The 15749-nt window shown below is 44.8% G+C and overlaps 5 protein-coding genes across 5 annotated transcripts; all 5 read right to left on the reverse strand.

Annotated features, from left to right (window-relative positions):
* O0I10_012944 (uncharacterized protein) lies at nt 1-359 on the reverse strand (the record flags this gene model as incomplete). The annotated part of the gene is made up of 1 exon (XM_058492825.1): nt 1-359. A coding segment is annotated over one exon (359 nt), but the record flags the coding sequence as incomplete, so codon positions are not given.
* Nucleotides 360-380: 21 nt separating this feature from the next.
* On the reverse strand, nt 381-4225 carry O0I10_012945 (uncharacterized protein; the record flags this gene model as incomplete). Its single annotated transcript, XM_058492826.1, has 3 exons — nt 381-2219; nt 2276-3729; nt 3796-4225. 3 exons carry the CDS (start codon nt 4223-4225, stop codon nt 381-383), a joined length of 3723 nt encoding a protein of 1240 aa, XP_058336406.1.
* Nucleotides 4226-5136: 911 nt separating this feature from the next.
* O0I10_012946 (uncharacterized protein) lies at nt 5137-7449 on the reverse strand (the record flags this gene model as incomplete). Its single annotated transcript, XM_058492827.1, has 1 exon — nt 5137-7449. One exon carries the CDS (start codon nt 7447-7449, stop codon nt 5137-5139), a length of 2313 nt encoding a protein of 770 aa, XP_058336407.1.
* A 5697-nt stretch (nt 7450-13146) lies between these two features.
* O0I10_012948 (uncharacterized protein) lies at nt 13147-13674 on the reverse strand (the record flags this gene model as incomplete). Its single annotated transcript, XM_058492828.1, has 1 exon — nt 13147-13674. One exon carries the CDS (start codon nt 13672-13674, stop codon nt 13147-13149), a length of 528 nt encoding a protein of 175 aa, XP_058336408.1.
* A 75-nt stretch (nt 13675-13749) lies between these two features.
* Nucleotides 13750-15536, reverse strand: O0I10_012949 (uncharacterized protein; the record flags this gene model as incomplete). Its single annotated transcript, XM_058492829.1, has 2 exons — nt 13750-13781; nt 14213-15536. The coding sequence occupies 2 exons, from the start codon at nt 15534-15536 to the stop codon at nt 13750-13752; spliced, it is 1356 nt and encodes a 451-aa protein (XP_058336409.1).
* Between the last annotated feature and the right edge of the window lie 213 nt (nt 15537-15749).

The following is a 15749-nucleotide window of genomic DNA, read 5'->3' on the forward strand; positions in this document are numbered from 1 at the left end:
TTTGGCATAGATGATAGGTGCATGTCATTGTGTGTATGTGCACCACACGAAGCATTCATGGTTGTAGCATTCTCAGCTTGAGTACGTTGATTGACGAGTTGTACAACACCACGAGCACGAGATAAATAAACATCGGTGACCTGGCGATAAGTGGAAGCAGAAGTGTCTTGAGGTGTAAAATCAACTTGGCCAATAAGGCGTGGTTCACGACCATGTACAAGGGAAAATGGAGAGTACCCAGTGGAAGCGTGTATGGTAGAATTGTAGGCAAGCTGAAATTCGGGCAAATGGCGATCCCAAACGTTGTCAAGTTGATCTTGTTCAGTGTAGGACATGAGCATAGTCTTGAGAGTAGCCATAAAACGTTCCACGAGACCATTTCATTGAGGATGATAAGCAGGAGAATAGCGTTGTGTGATACCCAATTTCATGCAAAGGACTTGTAACATGGAAGCCGAATAAGGAGAACCGTTGTCAGAGAGCATAACCCGAGGAAATCCATGTTCGCTGAAAATGTGGATCAAAGCATTGGAAACCGAATCAGTGTTGCATACCTTGACTGGAGTAATGATAACATAGCGAGAAAACATGCATTGAGTGACCACAATGTACCGATTGCCAGATTGAGAGGTAGGAAGAGGACCAAAAGTATCCATGGCAATAGTATCAAAAGGTTGACGAGGTGGATCGGAACGAACAAGGTTGGTGTGACCAAAAGACTTGCGAGATAGCTTGGTACGTGTACCAATGGAACAATTGCAAATGCGTTCAGCCACATACGTACGCATATCCGGGAACCAATATAGGCGTTGGAATTGTTGTAAAGTACGAGAAAGACCAAGGTGAGCTGAAGTAGGATGTCCATGGAGAAGCTTGAAGACTTCTTGACGCAAAGATTCAGGTAACACGGGGCGGGGGCCAAAGAAGAGGATACCAGACTCGAGAGAGAAACCTTGAGGTAATGGAAGAGATAAAAGGGATTGGCAAAAGGAATCTTGTTGTTGAGCGGCAGCAAGATCAGAAGAGGAAAGACCACAAAGGAAGGATTGGATAAAGGATTGGGAAGAGGAAAAGGATAAGGAAGCAATGTCAGGTAAAGGAAAACGGCTGAGTGCATCGGGACCAGCATTAGCGCGACCAGGACGATAAACAACTTGAAAGTCATGTTGTTGTAGATACAAAGCCCAACGAGCAAGACGACCACGCAAATCAGCAGAGCGAGGCAAAAATTGTAGCGCCTGATGATCCGTGATAACAATAAAGCGCATACCAGTGAGATAATGAGCGAACTTCTTCATACCCCAAACAACAGCGAGAGCTTCGAGTTCAGTTACACCATAGTTTTTCTCAGCAGGAGACAAGGAACCAGAAGCATAGGCAATAGCATGGACACGGTTGTTTGAAGGATCACGTTGACAGAGCATAACACCAATTCCAGCAGTACAAGCGCCATCAGTATGCAATTCAAAAGGTTGAGAGAAATCCGGATAACAAAGAACAGGAGTAGTGACCAAGGCAGTCTTGAGAGCTTGAAAAGCTTGTTCATGTTGGGAAGACCATTGCCAGGAAGCATCCTTATGTAAGAGAGCGTTGAGAGGTGAAGCAATAGTCGAAAATCCACGGATGAATGAACGATAATAACCAGCAAGACCAAGAAAAGAGCGCAAAGTATCAGGATTGGTTGGACGTGGAAAAGCAGAGACAGCTTGGATCTTTGCAGGATCGGTCTTGAGGCCATCAGAAGTAATACGATAACCCAAGTAGGAGATTTCCTTGCTTGCAAAATGGCACTTCTTGAGATTAATGCTGAGATGAGCTTGGCGAAGGCGAGAAAAGACAAGGCGAAGGTCATGTAAATGTTGTTGAAAGGAATGAGAGAAGATGATAATATCATCGAGATAGACGAGGCAAATTTGCCATTTCAACCCGGCCAAGACTGAATCCATAAGGCGTTGAATAGTGGAAGGTGCGTTGCATAAACCAAAACTCATGCGAACAAATTCGAAGAGACCACGACGGCACACAAATGCAGACTTAGGCTTGCTTTCATCATCAAGCTCAACTTGCCAATAGCTTGCAGTAAGATCAAGAGTTGAGAAGACACGAGATGAACCAAGGCTGTGGAGAGTGTCGTCGATACGTGGAAGAGGATAAACATCACGAGTAGTGGCGGCATTGAGCTTGCGGTAATCAACACAAAAGCGAGGAGTTCCATCCTTCTTGCGAACAAGGACAACAGGTGAAGACCAAGGAGAATGGCTTGGACGAATGATACCTTGCGCAAGCATGTCATCCACAAGATCACTGATAAGATCATTTTCAGCAGCCGAAGTGCGATGAGGAGGTGATGAGATGGGACGAGAAGAGCCTGTGTCGATGTGATGTTGGATGGCGTGAGTTGTTGAGGATGCCGTTGATTGGAAGCAATCCAAAAATTCCGAAAGCATAGTGCGCATACTGTAGCCACGCGATCAGGATCGGAAACAGAAGGATCAATAACTTGATTGAGATCATCTTCGGATGGTGCAGGAGTAGGCTTGGAGTGTGAAGTTGTGGTTGATGTGGTGGTTTGGATGGAAGCTGGTTCAACAATTTCAGCAACAGCAACCGCTTGTGAAGGCTGAAGCCGAGTAGGACGATTGTTGAGATTAGCCACCTTTACCACAGCATGACCAGAAGAAGAAAATTGAACAAAACTAGTGGCGATAGCACAAAGGTGTTGAGCGACTTGATTTGCCGGAGTCGAAAGAAAAGCTGTAGTATTGCAAGGACCAGAGACATCAATGTAGGCATGCGAGTATGCAGGAAGCTGCAATTTATTGATTGCACGAATAGAGACAGGACGTGAAACAATACGATCATTGTGAGGAGGAACAAAAGAGATGCTGTCAGATCCAGTATTGATAACGGCATTGAGTGAACGCAACGTTGGATAGCCAAGGATAAGTTCATGCGAGAGCTCCTTGATGACATGGAAGGTGATGTTGATTGGGATACTGGCAATAAGAGCACGAGTAGTAACAATGCCCAACGACGAAGTTGCTTTACCATCAGCAGTCGTAAATGAGATGGGATTGCCTGTAGGCGTGAGCTGAAGAGAGGAAGCAAGTTCGGCGGACATGGCTGAAATGCTGGCACCAGTATCAACGAGTGCTTGAATACCATGCTTTTGAATCATGCATGATACGCGAGGACCAGAATAGGAAACCCCTGGCACCGAGAACTTGGTAAGGGCACAAATAATATGTGAAGGAGCTTGAGGCTGATTGGATGACTTGTCAGCGGAAGAAACAACTGGTGACGTTGAAGACGATTGCGAAAGCGCATTCACTTGTTGCTTCTTATAACACTTTTTGGTGAGGTGACCCGTTTGGTTACAATGCCCACAAATCGGTACACCATGAGCAGCCCAACGTCGCATAGGATCAACATTCTTGGAACGCGACGACTGAAACGATTGTTGACGATCAGAGGAACGGTGCGAGTTGCGTTGTCTACCACCATTGTTGTTGCGAGGACGCCTTTGTTGCCTGCGACGTGTATAATCCAGGGAGTCGATCTCCATCGGGTCATTGAAGGCTGGAGTAGCCGTATCATTCTGGAGAGGCGTTTGCTGTAAGGTAGGAGCTGGTTGTTGTTGACGACGAGAAAGACGATCCTCATGAAAAACGGCACGTTCATAGACTTGAGTCCAATCGGTCAACCCATACAGCAATGGTGACACCAATTCTTTAAGAAGTGGGTTGAGGTTTGAGTGAAAGATATCCTAGAGGCGAGCATCGGATGGAGCATGACCCTCTGGAAAAGAATGGACGCTTGTTTCAAACTTGACGCGAAAGAGGCGAATCGGCATTGTATCTTGCTTAAGACATTGGAGCTCTTTATGTAGGCGATTGGCATCAGCAGCAGGATCAACACCATACGTATCGATGAGCAAGGCACAAAGACTATCGAAGTCGTGGGATGTTGAAGAATAGTAGAGCCAATCGGAAATCTGCCGAGGTAAGTAGTAAGAAAGGTAACGACTCTTGGCAGCATTGTTCATGGCAATATCGTCAGTAGCATCCTTGTACTTTTGGAGCCAACGAGTGACATTCATTTGCGAAGGATTGAATCGAGGAATTGGAAGATTCTTAGCTTCCGAGGCGAAGTACAAGTTAAGTAATGCATTGCTGGTATCAGCCGGAGACACCAGGGCTGGAGCATGTCTGCTTTGAGAAGCCATCTAATCAGCGGTGGAGTAGGGCTGGAGCTTGGATAGCAAATGGATAGCAATAGGATAGCAATTGAATGAGAGGTATGGGGGATCAAAGGAAGGCTTCTCCACCATGTAATAAAGAGGCTGACTTGTACGAAAGCTTAACCAAGAATGGAAGGAATTCAATGGTCAAGATAAGAGGAAGATGATGAAGGAGAGATAATGCTTATACAGCGAGATAATATGATACTTCTTTATTGTACTACGAATGATGACTTATATAATGATACTGCGATTGAAGGAGAAACCAAAAGGCAAATAAACAAGGGAAGACATTGACATGGAGAATCATTGACATAGGCAAGCGGAGAAACCAACAATCACAACAGACTAATGGTCACGAGACTCAATGATATGATTGATCCTTTATTCAAGTGGTGGTTGTTGAGCGTATTTATAGCTTTACGGATGATGGTGGTTAAAGAGGGTGTGTGTGTGTGTGCTTCCTAATGGAGTATACCGAGAAGGTGTGTGTGATACAACCATGCAACGGGTGCTACAGTGATGAAGCGTGTACGTATATAGCAATAGGTGACCAATGTGGATAAGGTTGGTGATGACAAGGTAAACCTTCATTCGGGTGATAGGGGAATTCCATCGTATGATAGAGAAAGCAGGTTGACAAACGTGAGAATGTGTACCAGGATACAACATTACCCCCCACCAGGTTGGAACAACCGATGAAAAGATTAAAAGGTAGGATGTGTAGGATCAAAGGATAAGTGATATAGAATAATAAAAGATAAAAGATAAAACATAAGGATGACGCAAATGGAAAGAAAGAGTTGCACTGTGAACCTCATGTGATGATGGGTGTAAGCTGTCAGAAAAACCCAGCAAAAAACCATGTAGGGAAAATTATGGGAAAAGACTGCTTCTTAAGTGCGTGATGATGTGCCTGTGCGTCTGCGTTTGGTGGCTCGTGCACCGTCATTGTTTGGTGCGGCAGCGTAAAATGGGTCATCTGATGGAATACCATTTGGAAAACGACGTTTGATATAGGCGTTGATAGCTGAGATATCGCTAAAGTTTTCAGCTGGTTCCCATGTGTCGTCCTCATCGCTGTAGCCTCGCGAATGCACACGATATTCTGGATAGCCGTGTTGTGCATGCAAACGGTGATCGACAATAGCTTCGAATTCATAAAAGGTGTCACCATCCGCTTTAGGATCATCTGAGACACGTTTAACTTGATGCGGAGGAATGTTACGCTGTAGGAGCTTGCCCATCTTGTCACGTAAGACATAGTTGCCTTTGGGTGTCCTGAAATGCACGATGTACGGTCCGTCATAAATTGGATCGGTCTTGGAGCTACGATTGATGTTGACAATCATGACTTGGCTACCAATAGGAATGTCTTTGTGCATGCGATGCGTCTTGTTGTAGCGTGTTTTGGTGACTTCGTTGCGAGCTTTACGACCTTCGTGGATACCAGGGATAACGATATCTTCCATTTCCTTTATACGTTTCATGATGGACTTCCTGACTTCGGCAGGATTGGCTGATTTGGCTTGGGAATAATCACGCATTGCATTGGGTTGACGAGCAAACATCAAAGCGAAGGGACGAGTCTTGAGATCAGAGTGGTGTTTGGTATTGATTGCGTACATGGTACTATCAAGGTATAAATCCCACGTTTCAGGTCTGCCCTCTAAGCGTTTGAAGAGTGCCGTCTTAACCGTTTCAACCATACGTTCAGCTAAGCCGTTGGCTCGAGGATGATATGGTGTAACAAGGCGATGATCCATGCCAGTGTGCTTGGAAAGAAGGTGAACAAAGTTGTTTTTGAACTCGCTACCGTTGTCGCTTTGTATGATCTTTGGATAACCGAAAAGGCTGAAGACCGAAGAAAGCTCTTTAACGATGTCAATGGCTGATTTAAAGCGAATAGGGCGTAAAACGCAAAAATGAGTAAAGACGTCAACCATAACGAGAATGTAGTTGTTGCCAGAAGGAGTGGTGCAGTGTAATTCACAAAGATCAATAGCCCAATGATCACCAGGTCCATCAGCGTTGATGCTCCGCAATGGATAGTATCCATGTTTACCAATGTTGTAGCGTTGGTAAGGGAGACAACTGCCGACATGCTTCAAGGCGTCATCTTTCATATTGGTCCAAAAGATACCATTGTCGTGAAGATCATTCACTATGGCGTCAGCACCGAAATGGCCATTCAAATGGGATTGTTCGGGTAACTTGGTACGTTCTTCCTCGGGTGGTGTGATCATTTCCATTGGCTTGAACAACCGATGCATGAGCTTTGTGGCTGCGTGGGAAATGCTGTGTGCAAAGGGTGACTTAAATTGGGAATTACCCCCCTCCAGCGTCAGCGATGTCTCTTGTGGAGCAAAAAGACGAGAAAGACGGTCCGGCAGCACATTTTGGATACCAGGAAGGTGAACAATGTCAAAGTCATAGTTGCAAATGACATCGAGCCAGCCGACAATCATAGGACTAGCGTGTGGTTGCGTGTGAAGGTAAATGAGCGCTTTATGATCAGTGTATAAGGTGAACTTTTTACCCCACAAAAACTGATGGAACTTCTTCAAGGTGAAGACAATAGCAAGGAGCTCACGTTTGGTGGTAAAGTAGTTACGCTCGGATTTGGTCAAAGCGCGTGCAACAAAGCTTACATACTGGCGTGCTTGGGTGTCAGGGTCAATTTGATACAAGACAGCACCAATACCATGATTCGAAGCATCAGTAGCAACGAAGAAAGGACGAGTGATATCAGGATGACTCAACACAGGAGCAGCGAGAAGTGCAGCCTTTACATTATTGAATGCATCAAGATGAACATCCTGCCAAACTTTCGCAAGAGATCCATGGTTACGTAAAGCATCGAGAGGTGCTGTGAGCTCGGCAGCAAGAGGTAAGTGCGAGCGAAAGAAGTTGATAAGACCAAGGAAACGCTGAATGTCTTTTCCTGTTTTAGGAATAGGCCACTCATCAACGTTGACCAACTTGCGAGGATCAGGGCGGCGACCATTAGCATCAATGCAAAATCCAAGTAAGTAAATGGACTTTTGAGCAAAATGACACTTGTCGGCGTTCAAGATAAGATTAACATCGGTAAGACGTTGAATAACATTGATGACATGTTCACGGTGCTCCGCCATGGATTTGGAAAAGATAACCACATCATCAACAAAGGTAGCAACAAAAGGTAAATCATCAAGAAGAGTGTGCATGCATTTCTGAAAGACCGCGCTGATATCCCCCGCCTATTATTAAAAAAATAGGCATCACGTGATCGAGTTAGCCTGTTTCTCATAAAAAAGGCAACAACGTTACATAAAACACTGGAACCTTCCACGCACCATTGTAATCTTCCAAAGACCACACATCGCATACACTTCTTCACTGTTGGTGATCCCTTCCAAGACATTCCTTTTGACACTTGCATGCCTTCCATGGTCACAACTTTCTAGCACTTTCAACACGTGGTGAGCCATGAGTTAGCTGCTTCCTCACAATAAAGGCATCACCATTACACAAATCACTCGAATCTTCCAAAGACAGCACGTCGCATACACTTCTTTATTGTTGGTGGAGCCATATCATCGTAATCCCTTCCAACACATTCCTTTTGACACTTACATCGGAAACGTTAGTTACACTTTGTTACACTATCAAGGTGCTACAAGGTGCTAAGCCCAGCCGGTTTCCTTCTTCTGCATGCATCACATCTCACTTCATCAAATAGGAAGGTGGAGTTGCACAATCTCACTAAAATGCCAACATTGTTATACAACATCCACAAAAAGGGATAATGGGTGCGACATCCAGAAGGAACGACCTGCTCCAGTGGTGAAGCTATATGGATATGGGACAAAGATGAATGGATGGATGTGAGGTGGCACTTGATAGGGTGTATATGCATACAAAAGATGATGGTTGTAGCTGCCATGTAACTGACTAATATGATAGGGGATGGGTCGATAGGTAGATGGATGGATGGTGGGTGGTGCCACGACCTTCCTTATGCGCATGGCAACGTGAGCCCCGACAAACTGAAAAATCCTCCCCCTCTTTCACTCACAACACAAACAGATCTTTTTATCCTTTACTTTACTCGCTTGGCTTTATCGCTTCAACCAGTTCAACGATTCATTGACGACAACATGTAATTCACGGCTCCATTTGTAATGCGCAGACACGCTTCGTACACACCTATCTCTTTTCGAAGCTTTCCCACTGTTTTTGCACCAAGGCTACACGTAAGACAACACCACTTTGAATACTACGCTTTTATTGACTACCCACTCTACTTCTTGGTTGCTATTGCTATTGAGCTACTTGACAATGAACAGCAGCAGCAAAGAGATGGAGCTACAACCTTCGCGTTTTCGGCGGTAGAATAGACACATACAAGTAGGCTGAACAGCTACAATAAAGTGGGAGACGCTTTTCAGCACACGAATACGTTGGTCATATCAGCAGCAAATCATTACAACCTCTTCATTATATGTCATGAGTGAGAAAACGAATGCAAGGATACAGACGCGTAGGCTGAAAGGATAAAGGCAAATGAGTACGGTAACAAGAAGGTTTGGTATTATCTACCAGAGGATGATCATGTCCTACAAGTAATTGAAGCCGATCACCGTCTTTAATCACAAGAAGAGATACAATGGGTATGATTTTGAGAGCAACCAAATTACTCCAATAGCGAAGATAAATCGATATGGGACAAAGGTGAATGGCTGGGCATGCAGTGGCACTTTTGCGTAGTGATGAATTATATACATGCCGTGCCAAAACATGCATCGTTGACATGTTGCACAAAAGATGATGTTTGTAGCATTGTAGCTGTCGTCGAAAGAGTGTAAAGTATGATCCAATTGTTCTGAATAATAGCATCAAGCATGATGGTAACGGGTACATACATGACAACAGAGCTCTTTTTCACGCGTCGTATATAGCCACATCATTCCATCCAATATACCAAAGTACTATCCATTGACCATACGATGATAAGAAATCCCAAGTAACACTTCTATAGCTCACTACAATGTTCCGGGATGGGTGGGTGGCTGGTGGTGGTGGTGGCTGGTGGCTGGTGGCTGGTGGCTGGTGGTGGTGGTGGGTGATGGTGGCGGTGGGTGAGTGGGTGGTACAGTGAGGTTCTCCATCCAATGTCACTATACCTTCTCCATGGTTACACATTGATCCTGCAGCCAGCAATCCTATTCATGCTTTCCTCAATGCATTCTTTTGCACCCTAATGATAAGCCCTTCCACACAAAATCGACGTTTACGAGCGAAGCGAGCAACCCGGGCCGCTAGTCGATATACTTATGTCACCTACAAAAAGTTGGCTCCCCCCCAGCTGGAGTTGAAAAAAATTGTAGGCAGTTGACTTAGACAGCGCCAGCCTACAACTCCACCAGCGTAAGTGTCCCTCTCCTTTTACCATTCCAACCTTTCAGATTCAAGATGTACGGATTACCAAGTTGCGATCGTAAACAGCTTTATTCCAGCAGTTGTATATTTGTCTACTCATACAGCAATAAACACGCTTTCAACTAAAAAGACCTGTTCTCGTAATGTTACGCCATTGTCAACTTGGAAGGATCTTGGCCTCGATCTTGACACGCCATCTACAACCAGCAGCCGAACCAATGGAGCGAATGGCAAAAGGAGCGAGCAGAGCCAACATGTACAATACAAGGAAAAATAGTGACAGCAGCAAAAACGTCGACAAAGGCTCGTACCATCACACACGTTTATTATCTACCCATGATGATTTTGCTGGTGCAGGTTTAGTACAGTCAAGGGATATAGGATGATACTGGTTGCAGTACACACATTGTCGTTATTCAGTGTAGTTGTAGTATTAGTGCAACGGGTAAAGGGTAACTTGGAATATGCAATACATAGTGGGATATAGGAAATGATGGTACAATAAAGATATGAGATATTATAGAAGATGCATTGTAACACGAAAAAAGTTTTTTATTGAGTCGTGGTGTGCGAGGTCTTGTACGTTGTACTTGTCCTTTAAAATGTCTGACAACGACTCGAATGCTCAACCTGAAAAACGTGAATGGCTCTCCATTGACCATCGCCTTGACGACGATCCGAATGTTGCCGATGCGTACTTCGATGTCAAGAATGCCACTACGATGGGGGAGGTAAAGAAAGAAGTCAAGAACATGCGTTATAACACCAAGGAAGAATGGATCTATGTACGCAACTACAACTTTGTCGAGAAAGAAGGTGATGGGAATGATGATGATAATTCAGGTAGTACATGTAAAGAATGGTTTGCGGCATGATGGCTGACATTGTGTATGTAGCCCCGCCTGCTCCAAAGCGCCGTCGTACAGCATCATGGAAATGGAACATGCTATTCCGTTGCCACCGTTCTGGTTTCAAGCAAGAACGCAATGACCGTGACGAGGGTGGTGATTCTGAGCAGCCTCGTTCTGTACAAAAGGAGAGCAAGAAGGTTTCTTGTGAAGGGCGGCTGAAAATCTATTTTCATCCTGAGGAAGACGTCAAGTTCACGGTGTTCGTAAAAGAGCATTCGCATGGTTGTGAGCCTGGATCGATTGAAGAAGTACGGATGATGTCGTTATCCAAACATGTGGCACAAGAAATCCGAGATCTCCTGGATGAAGGCAAGATGGAGGATGTACGCCAAATCCGATTGCATTTGCAGAAAAAGGAGGGCTCTCTCCCACTTACAGAACGTGACAAGAACATTGGCACTGTTGATGTATACAACGTTATCCACAAATGGCGCGTCAACCGCTCGCAAAAGCATGCTGATGATCTTACGTCTGTCAACATTTGGCTTACGGAACTTGAGCAGCATTCCTTTTCTGTTTGGCGATATGCACCACTTGAGAACAAGTCTTTTTCTTTTGCCATCTCATCACCATGGCAGAAACATCTTTTCCAGTACGCCATGTTTTTGTCCATTGATGCCACACACCATGCAACAGGATACCCAAATGGCTTGTTGTACACAATTGTGATACGGCATCCAGAAGCTGATCGTGGTATGCCTATCAGCTACCTTTTTACAACGGATCAGACGCATGTACCTTTGGTGAAATGGTTTGCTGACTTGAAGGCCATGGGCATTAAACCAAAAAAGGTGACAATAGACTACAGCCTTGTAGAGAAAAAAGCAATTGAGACTGTTTGGGATCATGATGTCAGCATCCAATATTGTACGTGGCATGTGTTTCGTGCATGGATCAAGCAGTATCACGCCAAGGCGTCTAGCAAGGAGAAAAAGAGGAAGGATGATTTGGTTGTTTTGCGTGGCGATCTCAAGATGATGATGTATGAGCGTGACCAGGAAACTTTCCAACGACACTGGAAGCAGTTCAAGAGCAAGTGGAAGAATCGCCAAAAAGAGTTCTTCGCGTATTTCAAGAGCAATTGGATCGATGATAGCAAGTATGTGAATTGGACGGCTTGTCATCAGCCTGTGATGTACAACAACATGGCGACCAACAATTACGTTGAGTCTTGGCACAACCAATTGAAAACCGTGTACCTTAAACGCTACCGGGTTTATCGCCTTGACGACGTGTTACATTTGATCGCGCATGACATTGAAGCGGATTTGAAGCATGAAGTCCAACGTCGTGGATACAAGCTCGGTCGTATGACTAACCAAGACCGTGAAACCGTCATACAAGCACGAGAGGCGCAGAGGATGGATGAAGAAATGATGATGCTAAAGATTACGTTTGTTGAAGATGGCAAATACCAAGTAGCATCGTTCAATAACAATGCCATCAAATACGACGTGAGTGTATTTATTCATATTTTATTAATGATGATGCTAACCATAGCCTATCCTACAGCTTGTAACCGTTGGCAACAGAATTGAATCATGCTCATGCCTTAGTTTCTTGCAGCAACAAAGCAAACACGCTTGCAAACATATGTACATCCTTCGACGACGCTACGACAATCTTAGACTCAAGCATGAGCATAGCGCATCATATACAGAGCTTCCAATTTCATCCGCCTCATCATCCCGCAACAACGACTCACCAAGTCATAATCCATCCGCACCTGTTGTTGTTACCGAACCATCATCATCATCACCTCCGATTCCTTCTCCTATCGAGCAAGCTGATGCAAACATTGCAAATGATGCTGCCGATACAAACAATGAGCCCGACCTTGATGCTGTAAAGGCCATGATGCAAAGAGTCCGCCATATCTTGAATGATCCAATCCCTGGTAGAGACCAAGCAGCCTTGTATGCACGCACCATCGCTCATCTCGAAGCCATCCATGCCGATTGGGAGTCTCATGTTGTTGTACCAGGCAATACATGATTCCAACGTCAAAACCAATAGCGCATATAGAACTCTACTTATCCCATATATATTATCTCACATGATCCCATATACTTTTTATCACACAAATATACTTATCACTGATCCAGACCTTCTTCTATTGATTTTCGCCGCTCGTAATGCATTGTTGACCTTTTCAGTTGCTGTACTAAACCTGCACCAGCAAAATCATCATGGGTAGATAATAAACGTGTGTGATGGTACGAGCCGTTGTCGACGTTTTTGCTGCTGTCACTATTTTTCCTTGTATTGTACATGTTGGCTCTGCTCGCTCCTTTTGCCATTCGCTCCATTGGTTCGGCTGCTGGTTGTAGATGGCGTGTCAAGATCGAGGCCAAGATCCTTCCAAGTTGACAATGGCGTAACATTACGAGAACAGGTCTTTTTAGTTGAAAGCGTGTTTATTGCTGTATGAGTAGACAAATATACAACTGCTGGAATAAAGCTGTTTACGATCGCAACTTGGTAATCCGTACATCTTGAATCTGAAAGGTTGGAATGGTAAAAGGAGAGGGACACTTACGCTGGTGGAGTTGTAGGCTGGCGCTGTCTAAGTCAACTGCCTACAATTTTTTTCAACTCCAGCTGGGGGGAGCCAACTTTTTGTAGGTGACATAAGTATATCGCGCTGATATGCTTAAGACCAAAGGGACATGCTTGGAAGCAATAAGGTCTGTTGCGAAAGGTAAACGTGGTTTTGTGTTGATCAGGTTCATGGATCTTGAATCGATGAAATGCACTCTTGAGATCAAGCGTGGTGAAAACAGTGGCACCGGTAAGTGCGTGAAAGATTTGCTCGATGTGAGGTAATGGATAACGATGTTCAGGTAAGAGGTTGTTGATATGTCGCGGATCAAGACAAGGGCGAAAATTGGTGGGATTACCCTGTGCGTCTTTTTTAGGAGCGACCGTCAAAGGACTATTCCATCCGTTACGAGGTGGTGCAGGAATGATAAGACCGTCAGCAAGCCATTTTTGGATTTGCTCCTCAAGGACAGGTAAAAGATGTTCAGCAAGTGGATACTGAGGACGATAAACAGGTGGTGCAGCACCAGTGTCAAGGTAAACCACGGACTCAGGCATGGTGCAAAAAGAAGTAACAGGTATTTGTGCATTTTTCTAAGAGCGGGTTGAATGGCGTGAAGAAGCTCATTGTGCTCAATAGTGGTGCCAGCGGGTGAATCGTTGGGCTTATCCATCTCGATGTTTGAATCAAGAGCAAAAGGTGGTGAAGGACGTTCCCATGACGTAGCAAGTCCTTGAATAGAAATCCCAAGTTTAGGCATGAGATCGGTACCGATGGATACATCAGCGTCAGCATTAATAGGAAAGATTTCAAAAGAATGCACAAAAGATTTGCCATCATAAGTACAATTTATTTTTGGGGTAGTGCCAGTACGGGGAACAGAGATCCCGGATGCAGCTGAATCAATGTGTCCCGAAGAAGGGATGATTGGTGTAGATAGCTTGGATGAGAGAGAAGGAGTGATAGATGATAAAGTTGCACCAGTGTCCACAATGGCCCAGGCTTTGTGCTCCTGTATGATAATAGGCACGTAGATTGTGTGAGTGAGATCTGAAGAGACCTGTGTGGCATGGGAAGCCATGCGAATGAACTTACATTGTGCACAAGGATGTTGTGCGTCCTCCATATCAACGTCGTTGTTGATGTCATCAAGAAGGTCAATCAGGGTGTGTTCAACCGTGGTGGCAGAAGCAGAAGTGCAGGTGTCTTGGTTTCCCGCAAAATGGGCGGAGCGGATAGCCATCTTGGTCTTGCAAATGTGTCCTGGTTGCCATGATTCATTACACTTGTAACAGCGCTTGTCTTGTTGAGACTTGAAAGAAGATGGATTGGGCTTCTTGATTTTGTTGCCTTGAGCATGGGAGACTTCACGTGACAAGAGACGGCACTCATCAGTTGAATGATTTCCTTTGCCATGGAGACGGCAGCGCTTCTTGATACCAGGTTGCTTCTTGTACTTGTCATGGTTGCCGTTATCCATCTTGGCTTTTTGAGTCACCTGAAGCTTGTTGGTGGCACCGATAACTGTGGCGTACAATCCTCGTGCAACATTGGCAGCTTGTTCCGTGGTTGAACGCAATTCCACAGGAAGGTTTACTTGAGCCAAACGAACGTGCTTGTAAAGTTCAGGAACCAATGACTTAGTGTAAACAGCAGCGATGGCTAAGTTGTCATCCAATCCGGCTTCGCGTCTTGTCTTATTGAAGCGATCTGTGTAGTACTCAACAGATTCATTGGTACCCATAGCCATATGCAAAAGATCGAACATTGCTTGAGATTGGCGTTCGCCATCGTGTATGCCATATTTCTTGATCAAAGTCTTGCGAGCAAAACTCCATGGAAGATGTACGTAAGGACGCAAGTTATCGTCGTACCAAGATCGTTGTTCGGGTGAAAGCATCCTTGGCAACAAACGTCCCCAAGCCTCATCCATATCTTGGTTGTAAGATCCAACGACGTCCTCAAAACGATTGAGACACTGTTCAACGGAACCAAAAACGAGCTTGTTCTTGTCATGAACGTTGCCTGTCCATTGCATAGTGGGCAAGTCTTGCGGCACAACCGGTCTTGTGGAATGATTGGAAACCTTATCCTTCTTGTTCATTTTCTTGTACATGCTCTTCAAAGCCTCAAGATCCTTGGATAATTGTTGACTCTCTTGATGGATCGCATGACGTTGTTCTTGAGTTACGTCGTCATCAGCCAAGCGTTCAGCCAAGTTTGCCAACTTGACGGTAACACGATCAATAGCGTTAGTGGCACGCTGCAAGCTTGAAGTAGAAGAGGCGTCGGTTGGTGCAGAAGAGGAGACCGATTGATGATCGGCTGCAGATGACAAAGGAGATCCATAATCCATAGGGTCAGAGCTTTGGTCCGAGGTGGGGCTTTGAGGTTGATTGACAGCGTTGGGGGATGACATGATAATAAAAGTGGAGAATTCGTGAAAAAAATGTAATACCACTTATATAAGAAGAGGAGACTAATGGTCACGAGACTCACTGATATGATTGATCCTTTATTCAAGTGGTGGTTGTTGAGCGTAATTATAGCTTTAAGGATGATGGTGGTTAAAGAGGGTGTGTGTGTGTGTGCTTCCTAATGGAGTATACCGAGAAGGTGTGTGTGATACAAC

This window comes from Lichtheimia ornata (genome assembly GCF_029851405.1).
Source record: "Lichtheimia ornata isolate CBS 291.66 chromosome Unknown scaffold00184, whole genome shotgun sequence".
NCBI lineage: Eukaryota > Fungi > Mucoromycota > Mucoromycetes > Mucorales > Lichtheimiaceae > Lichtheimia > Lichtheimia ornata.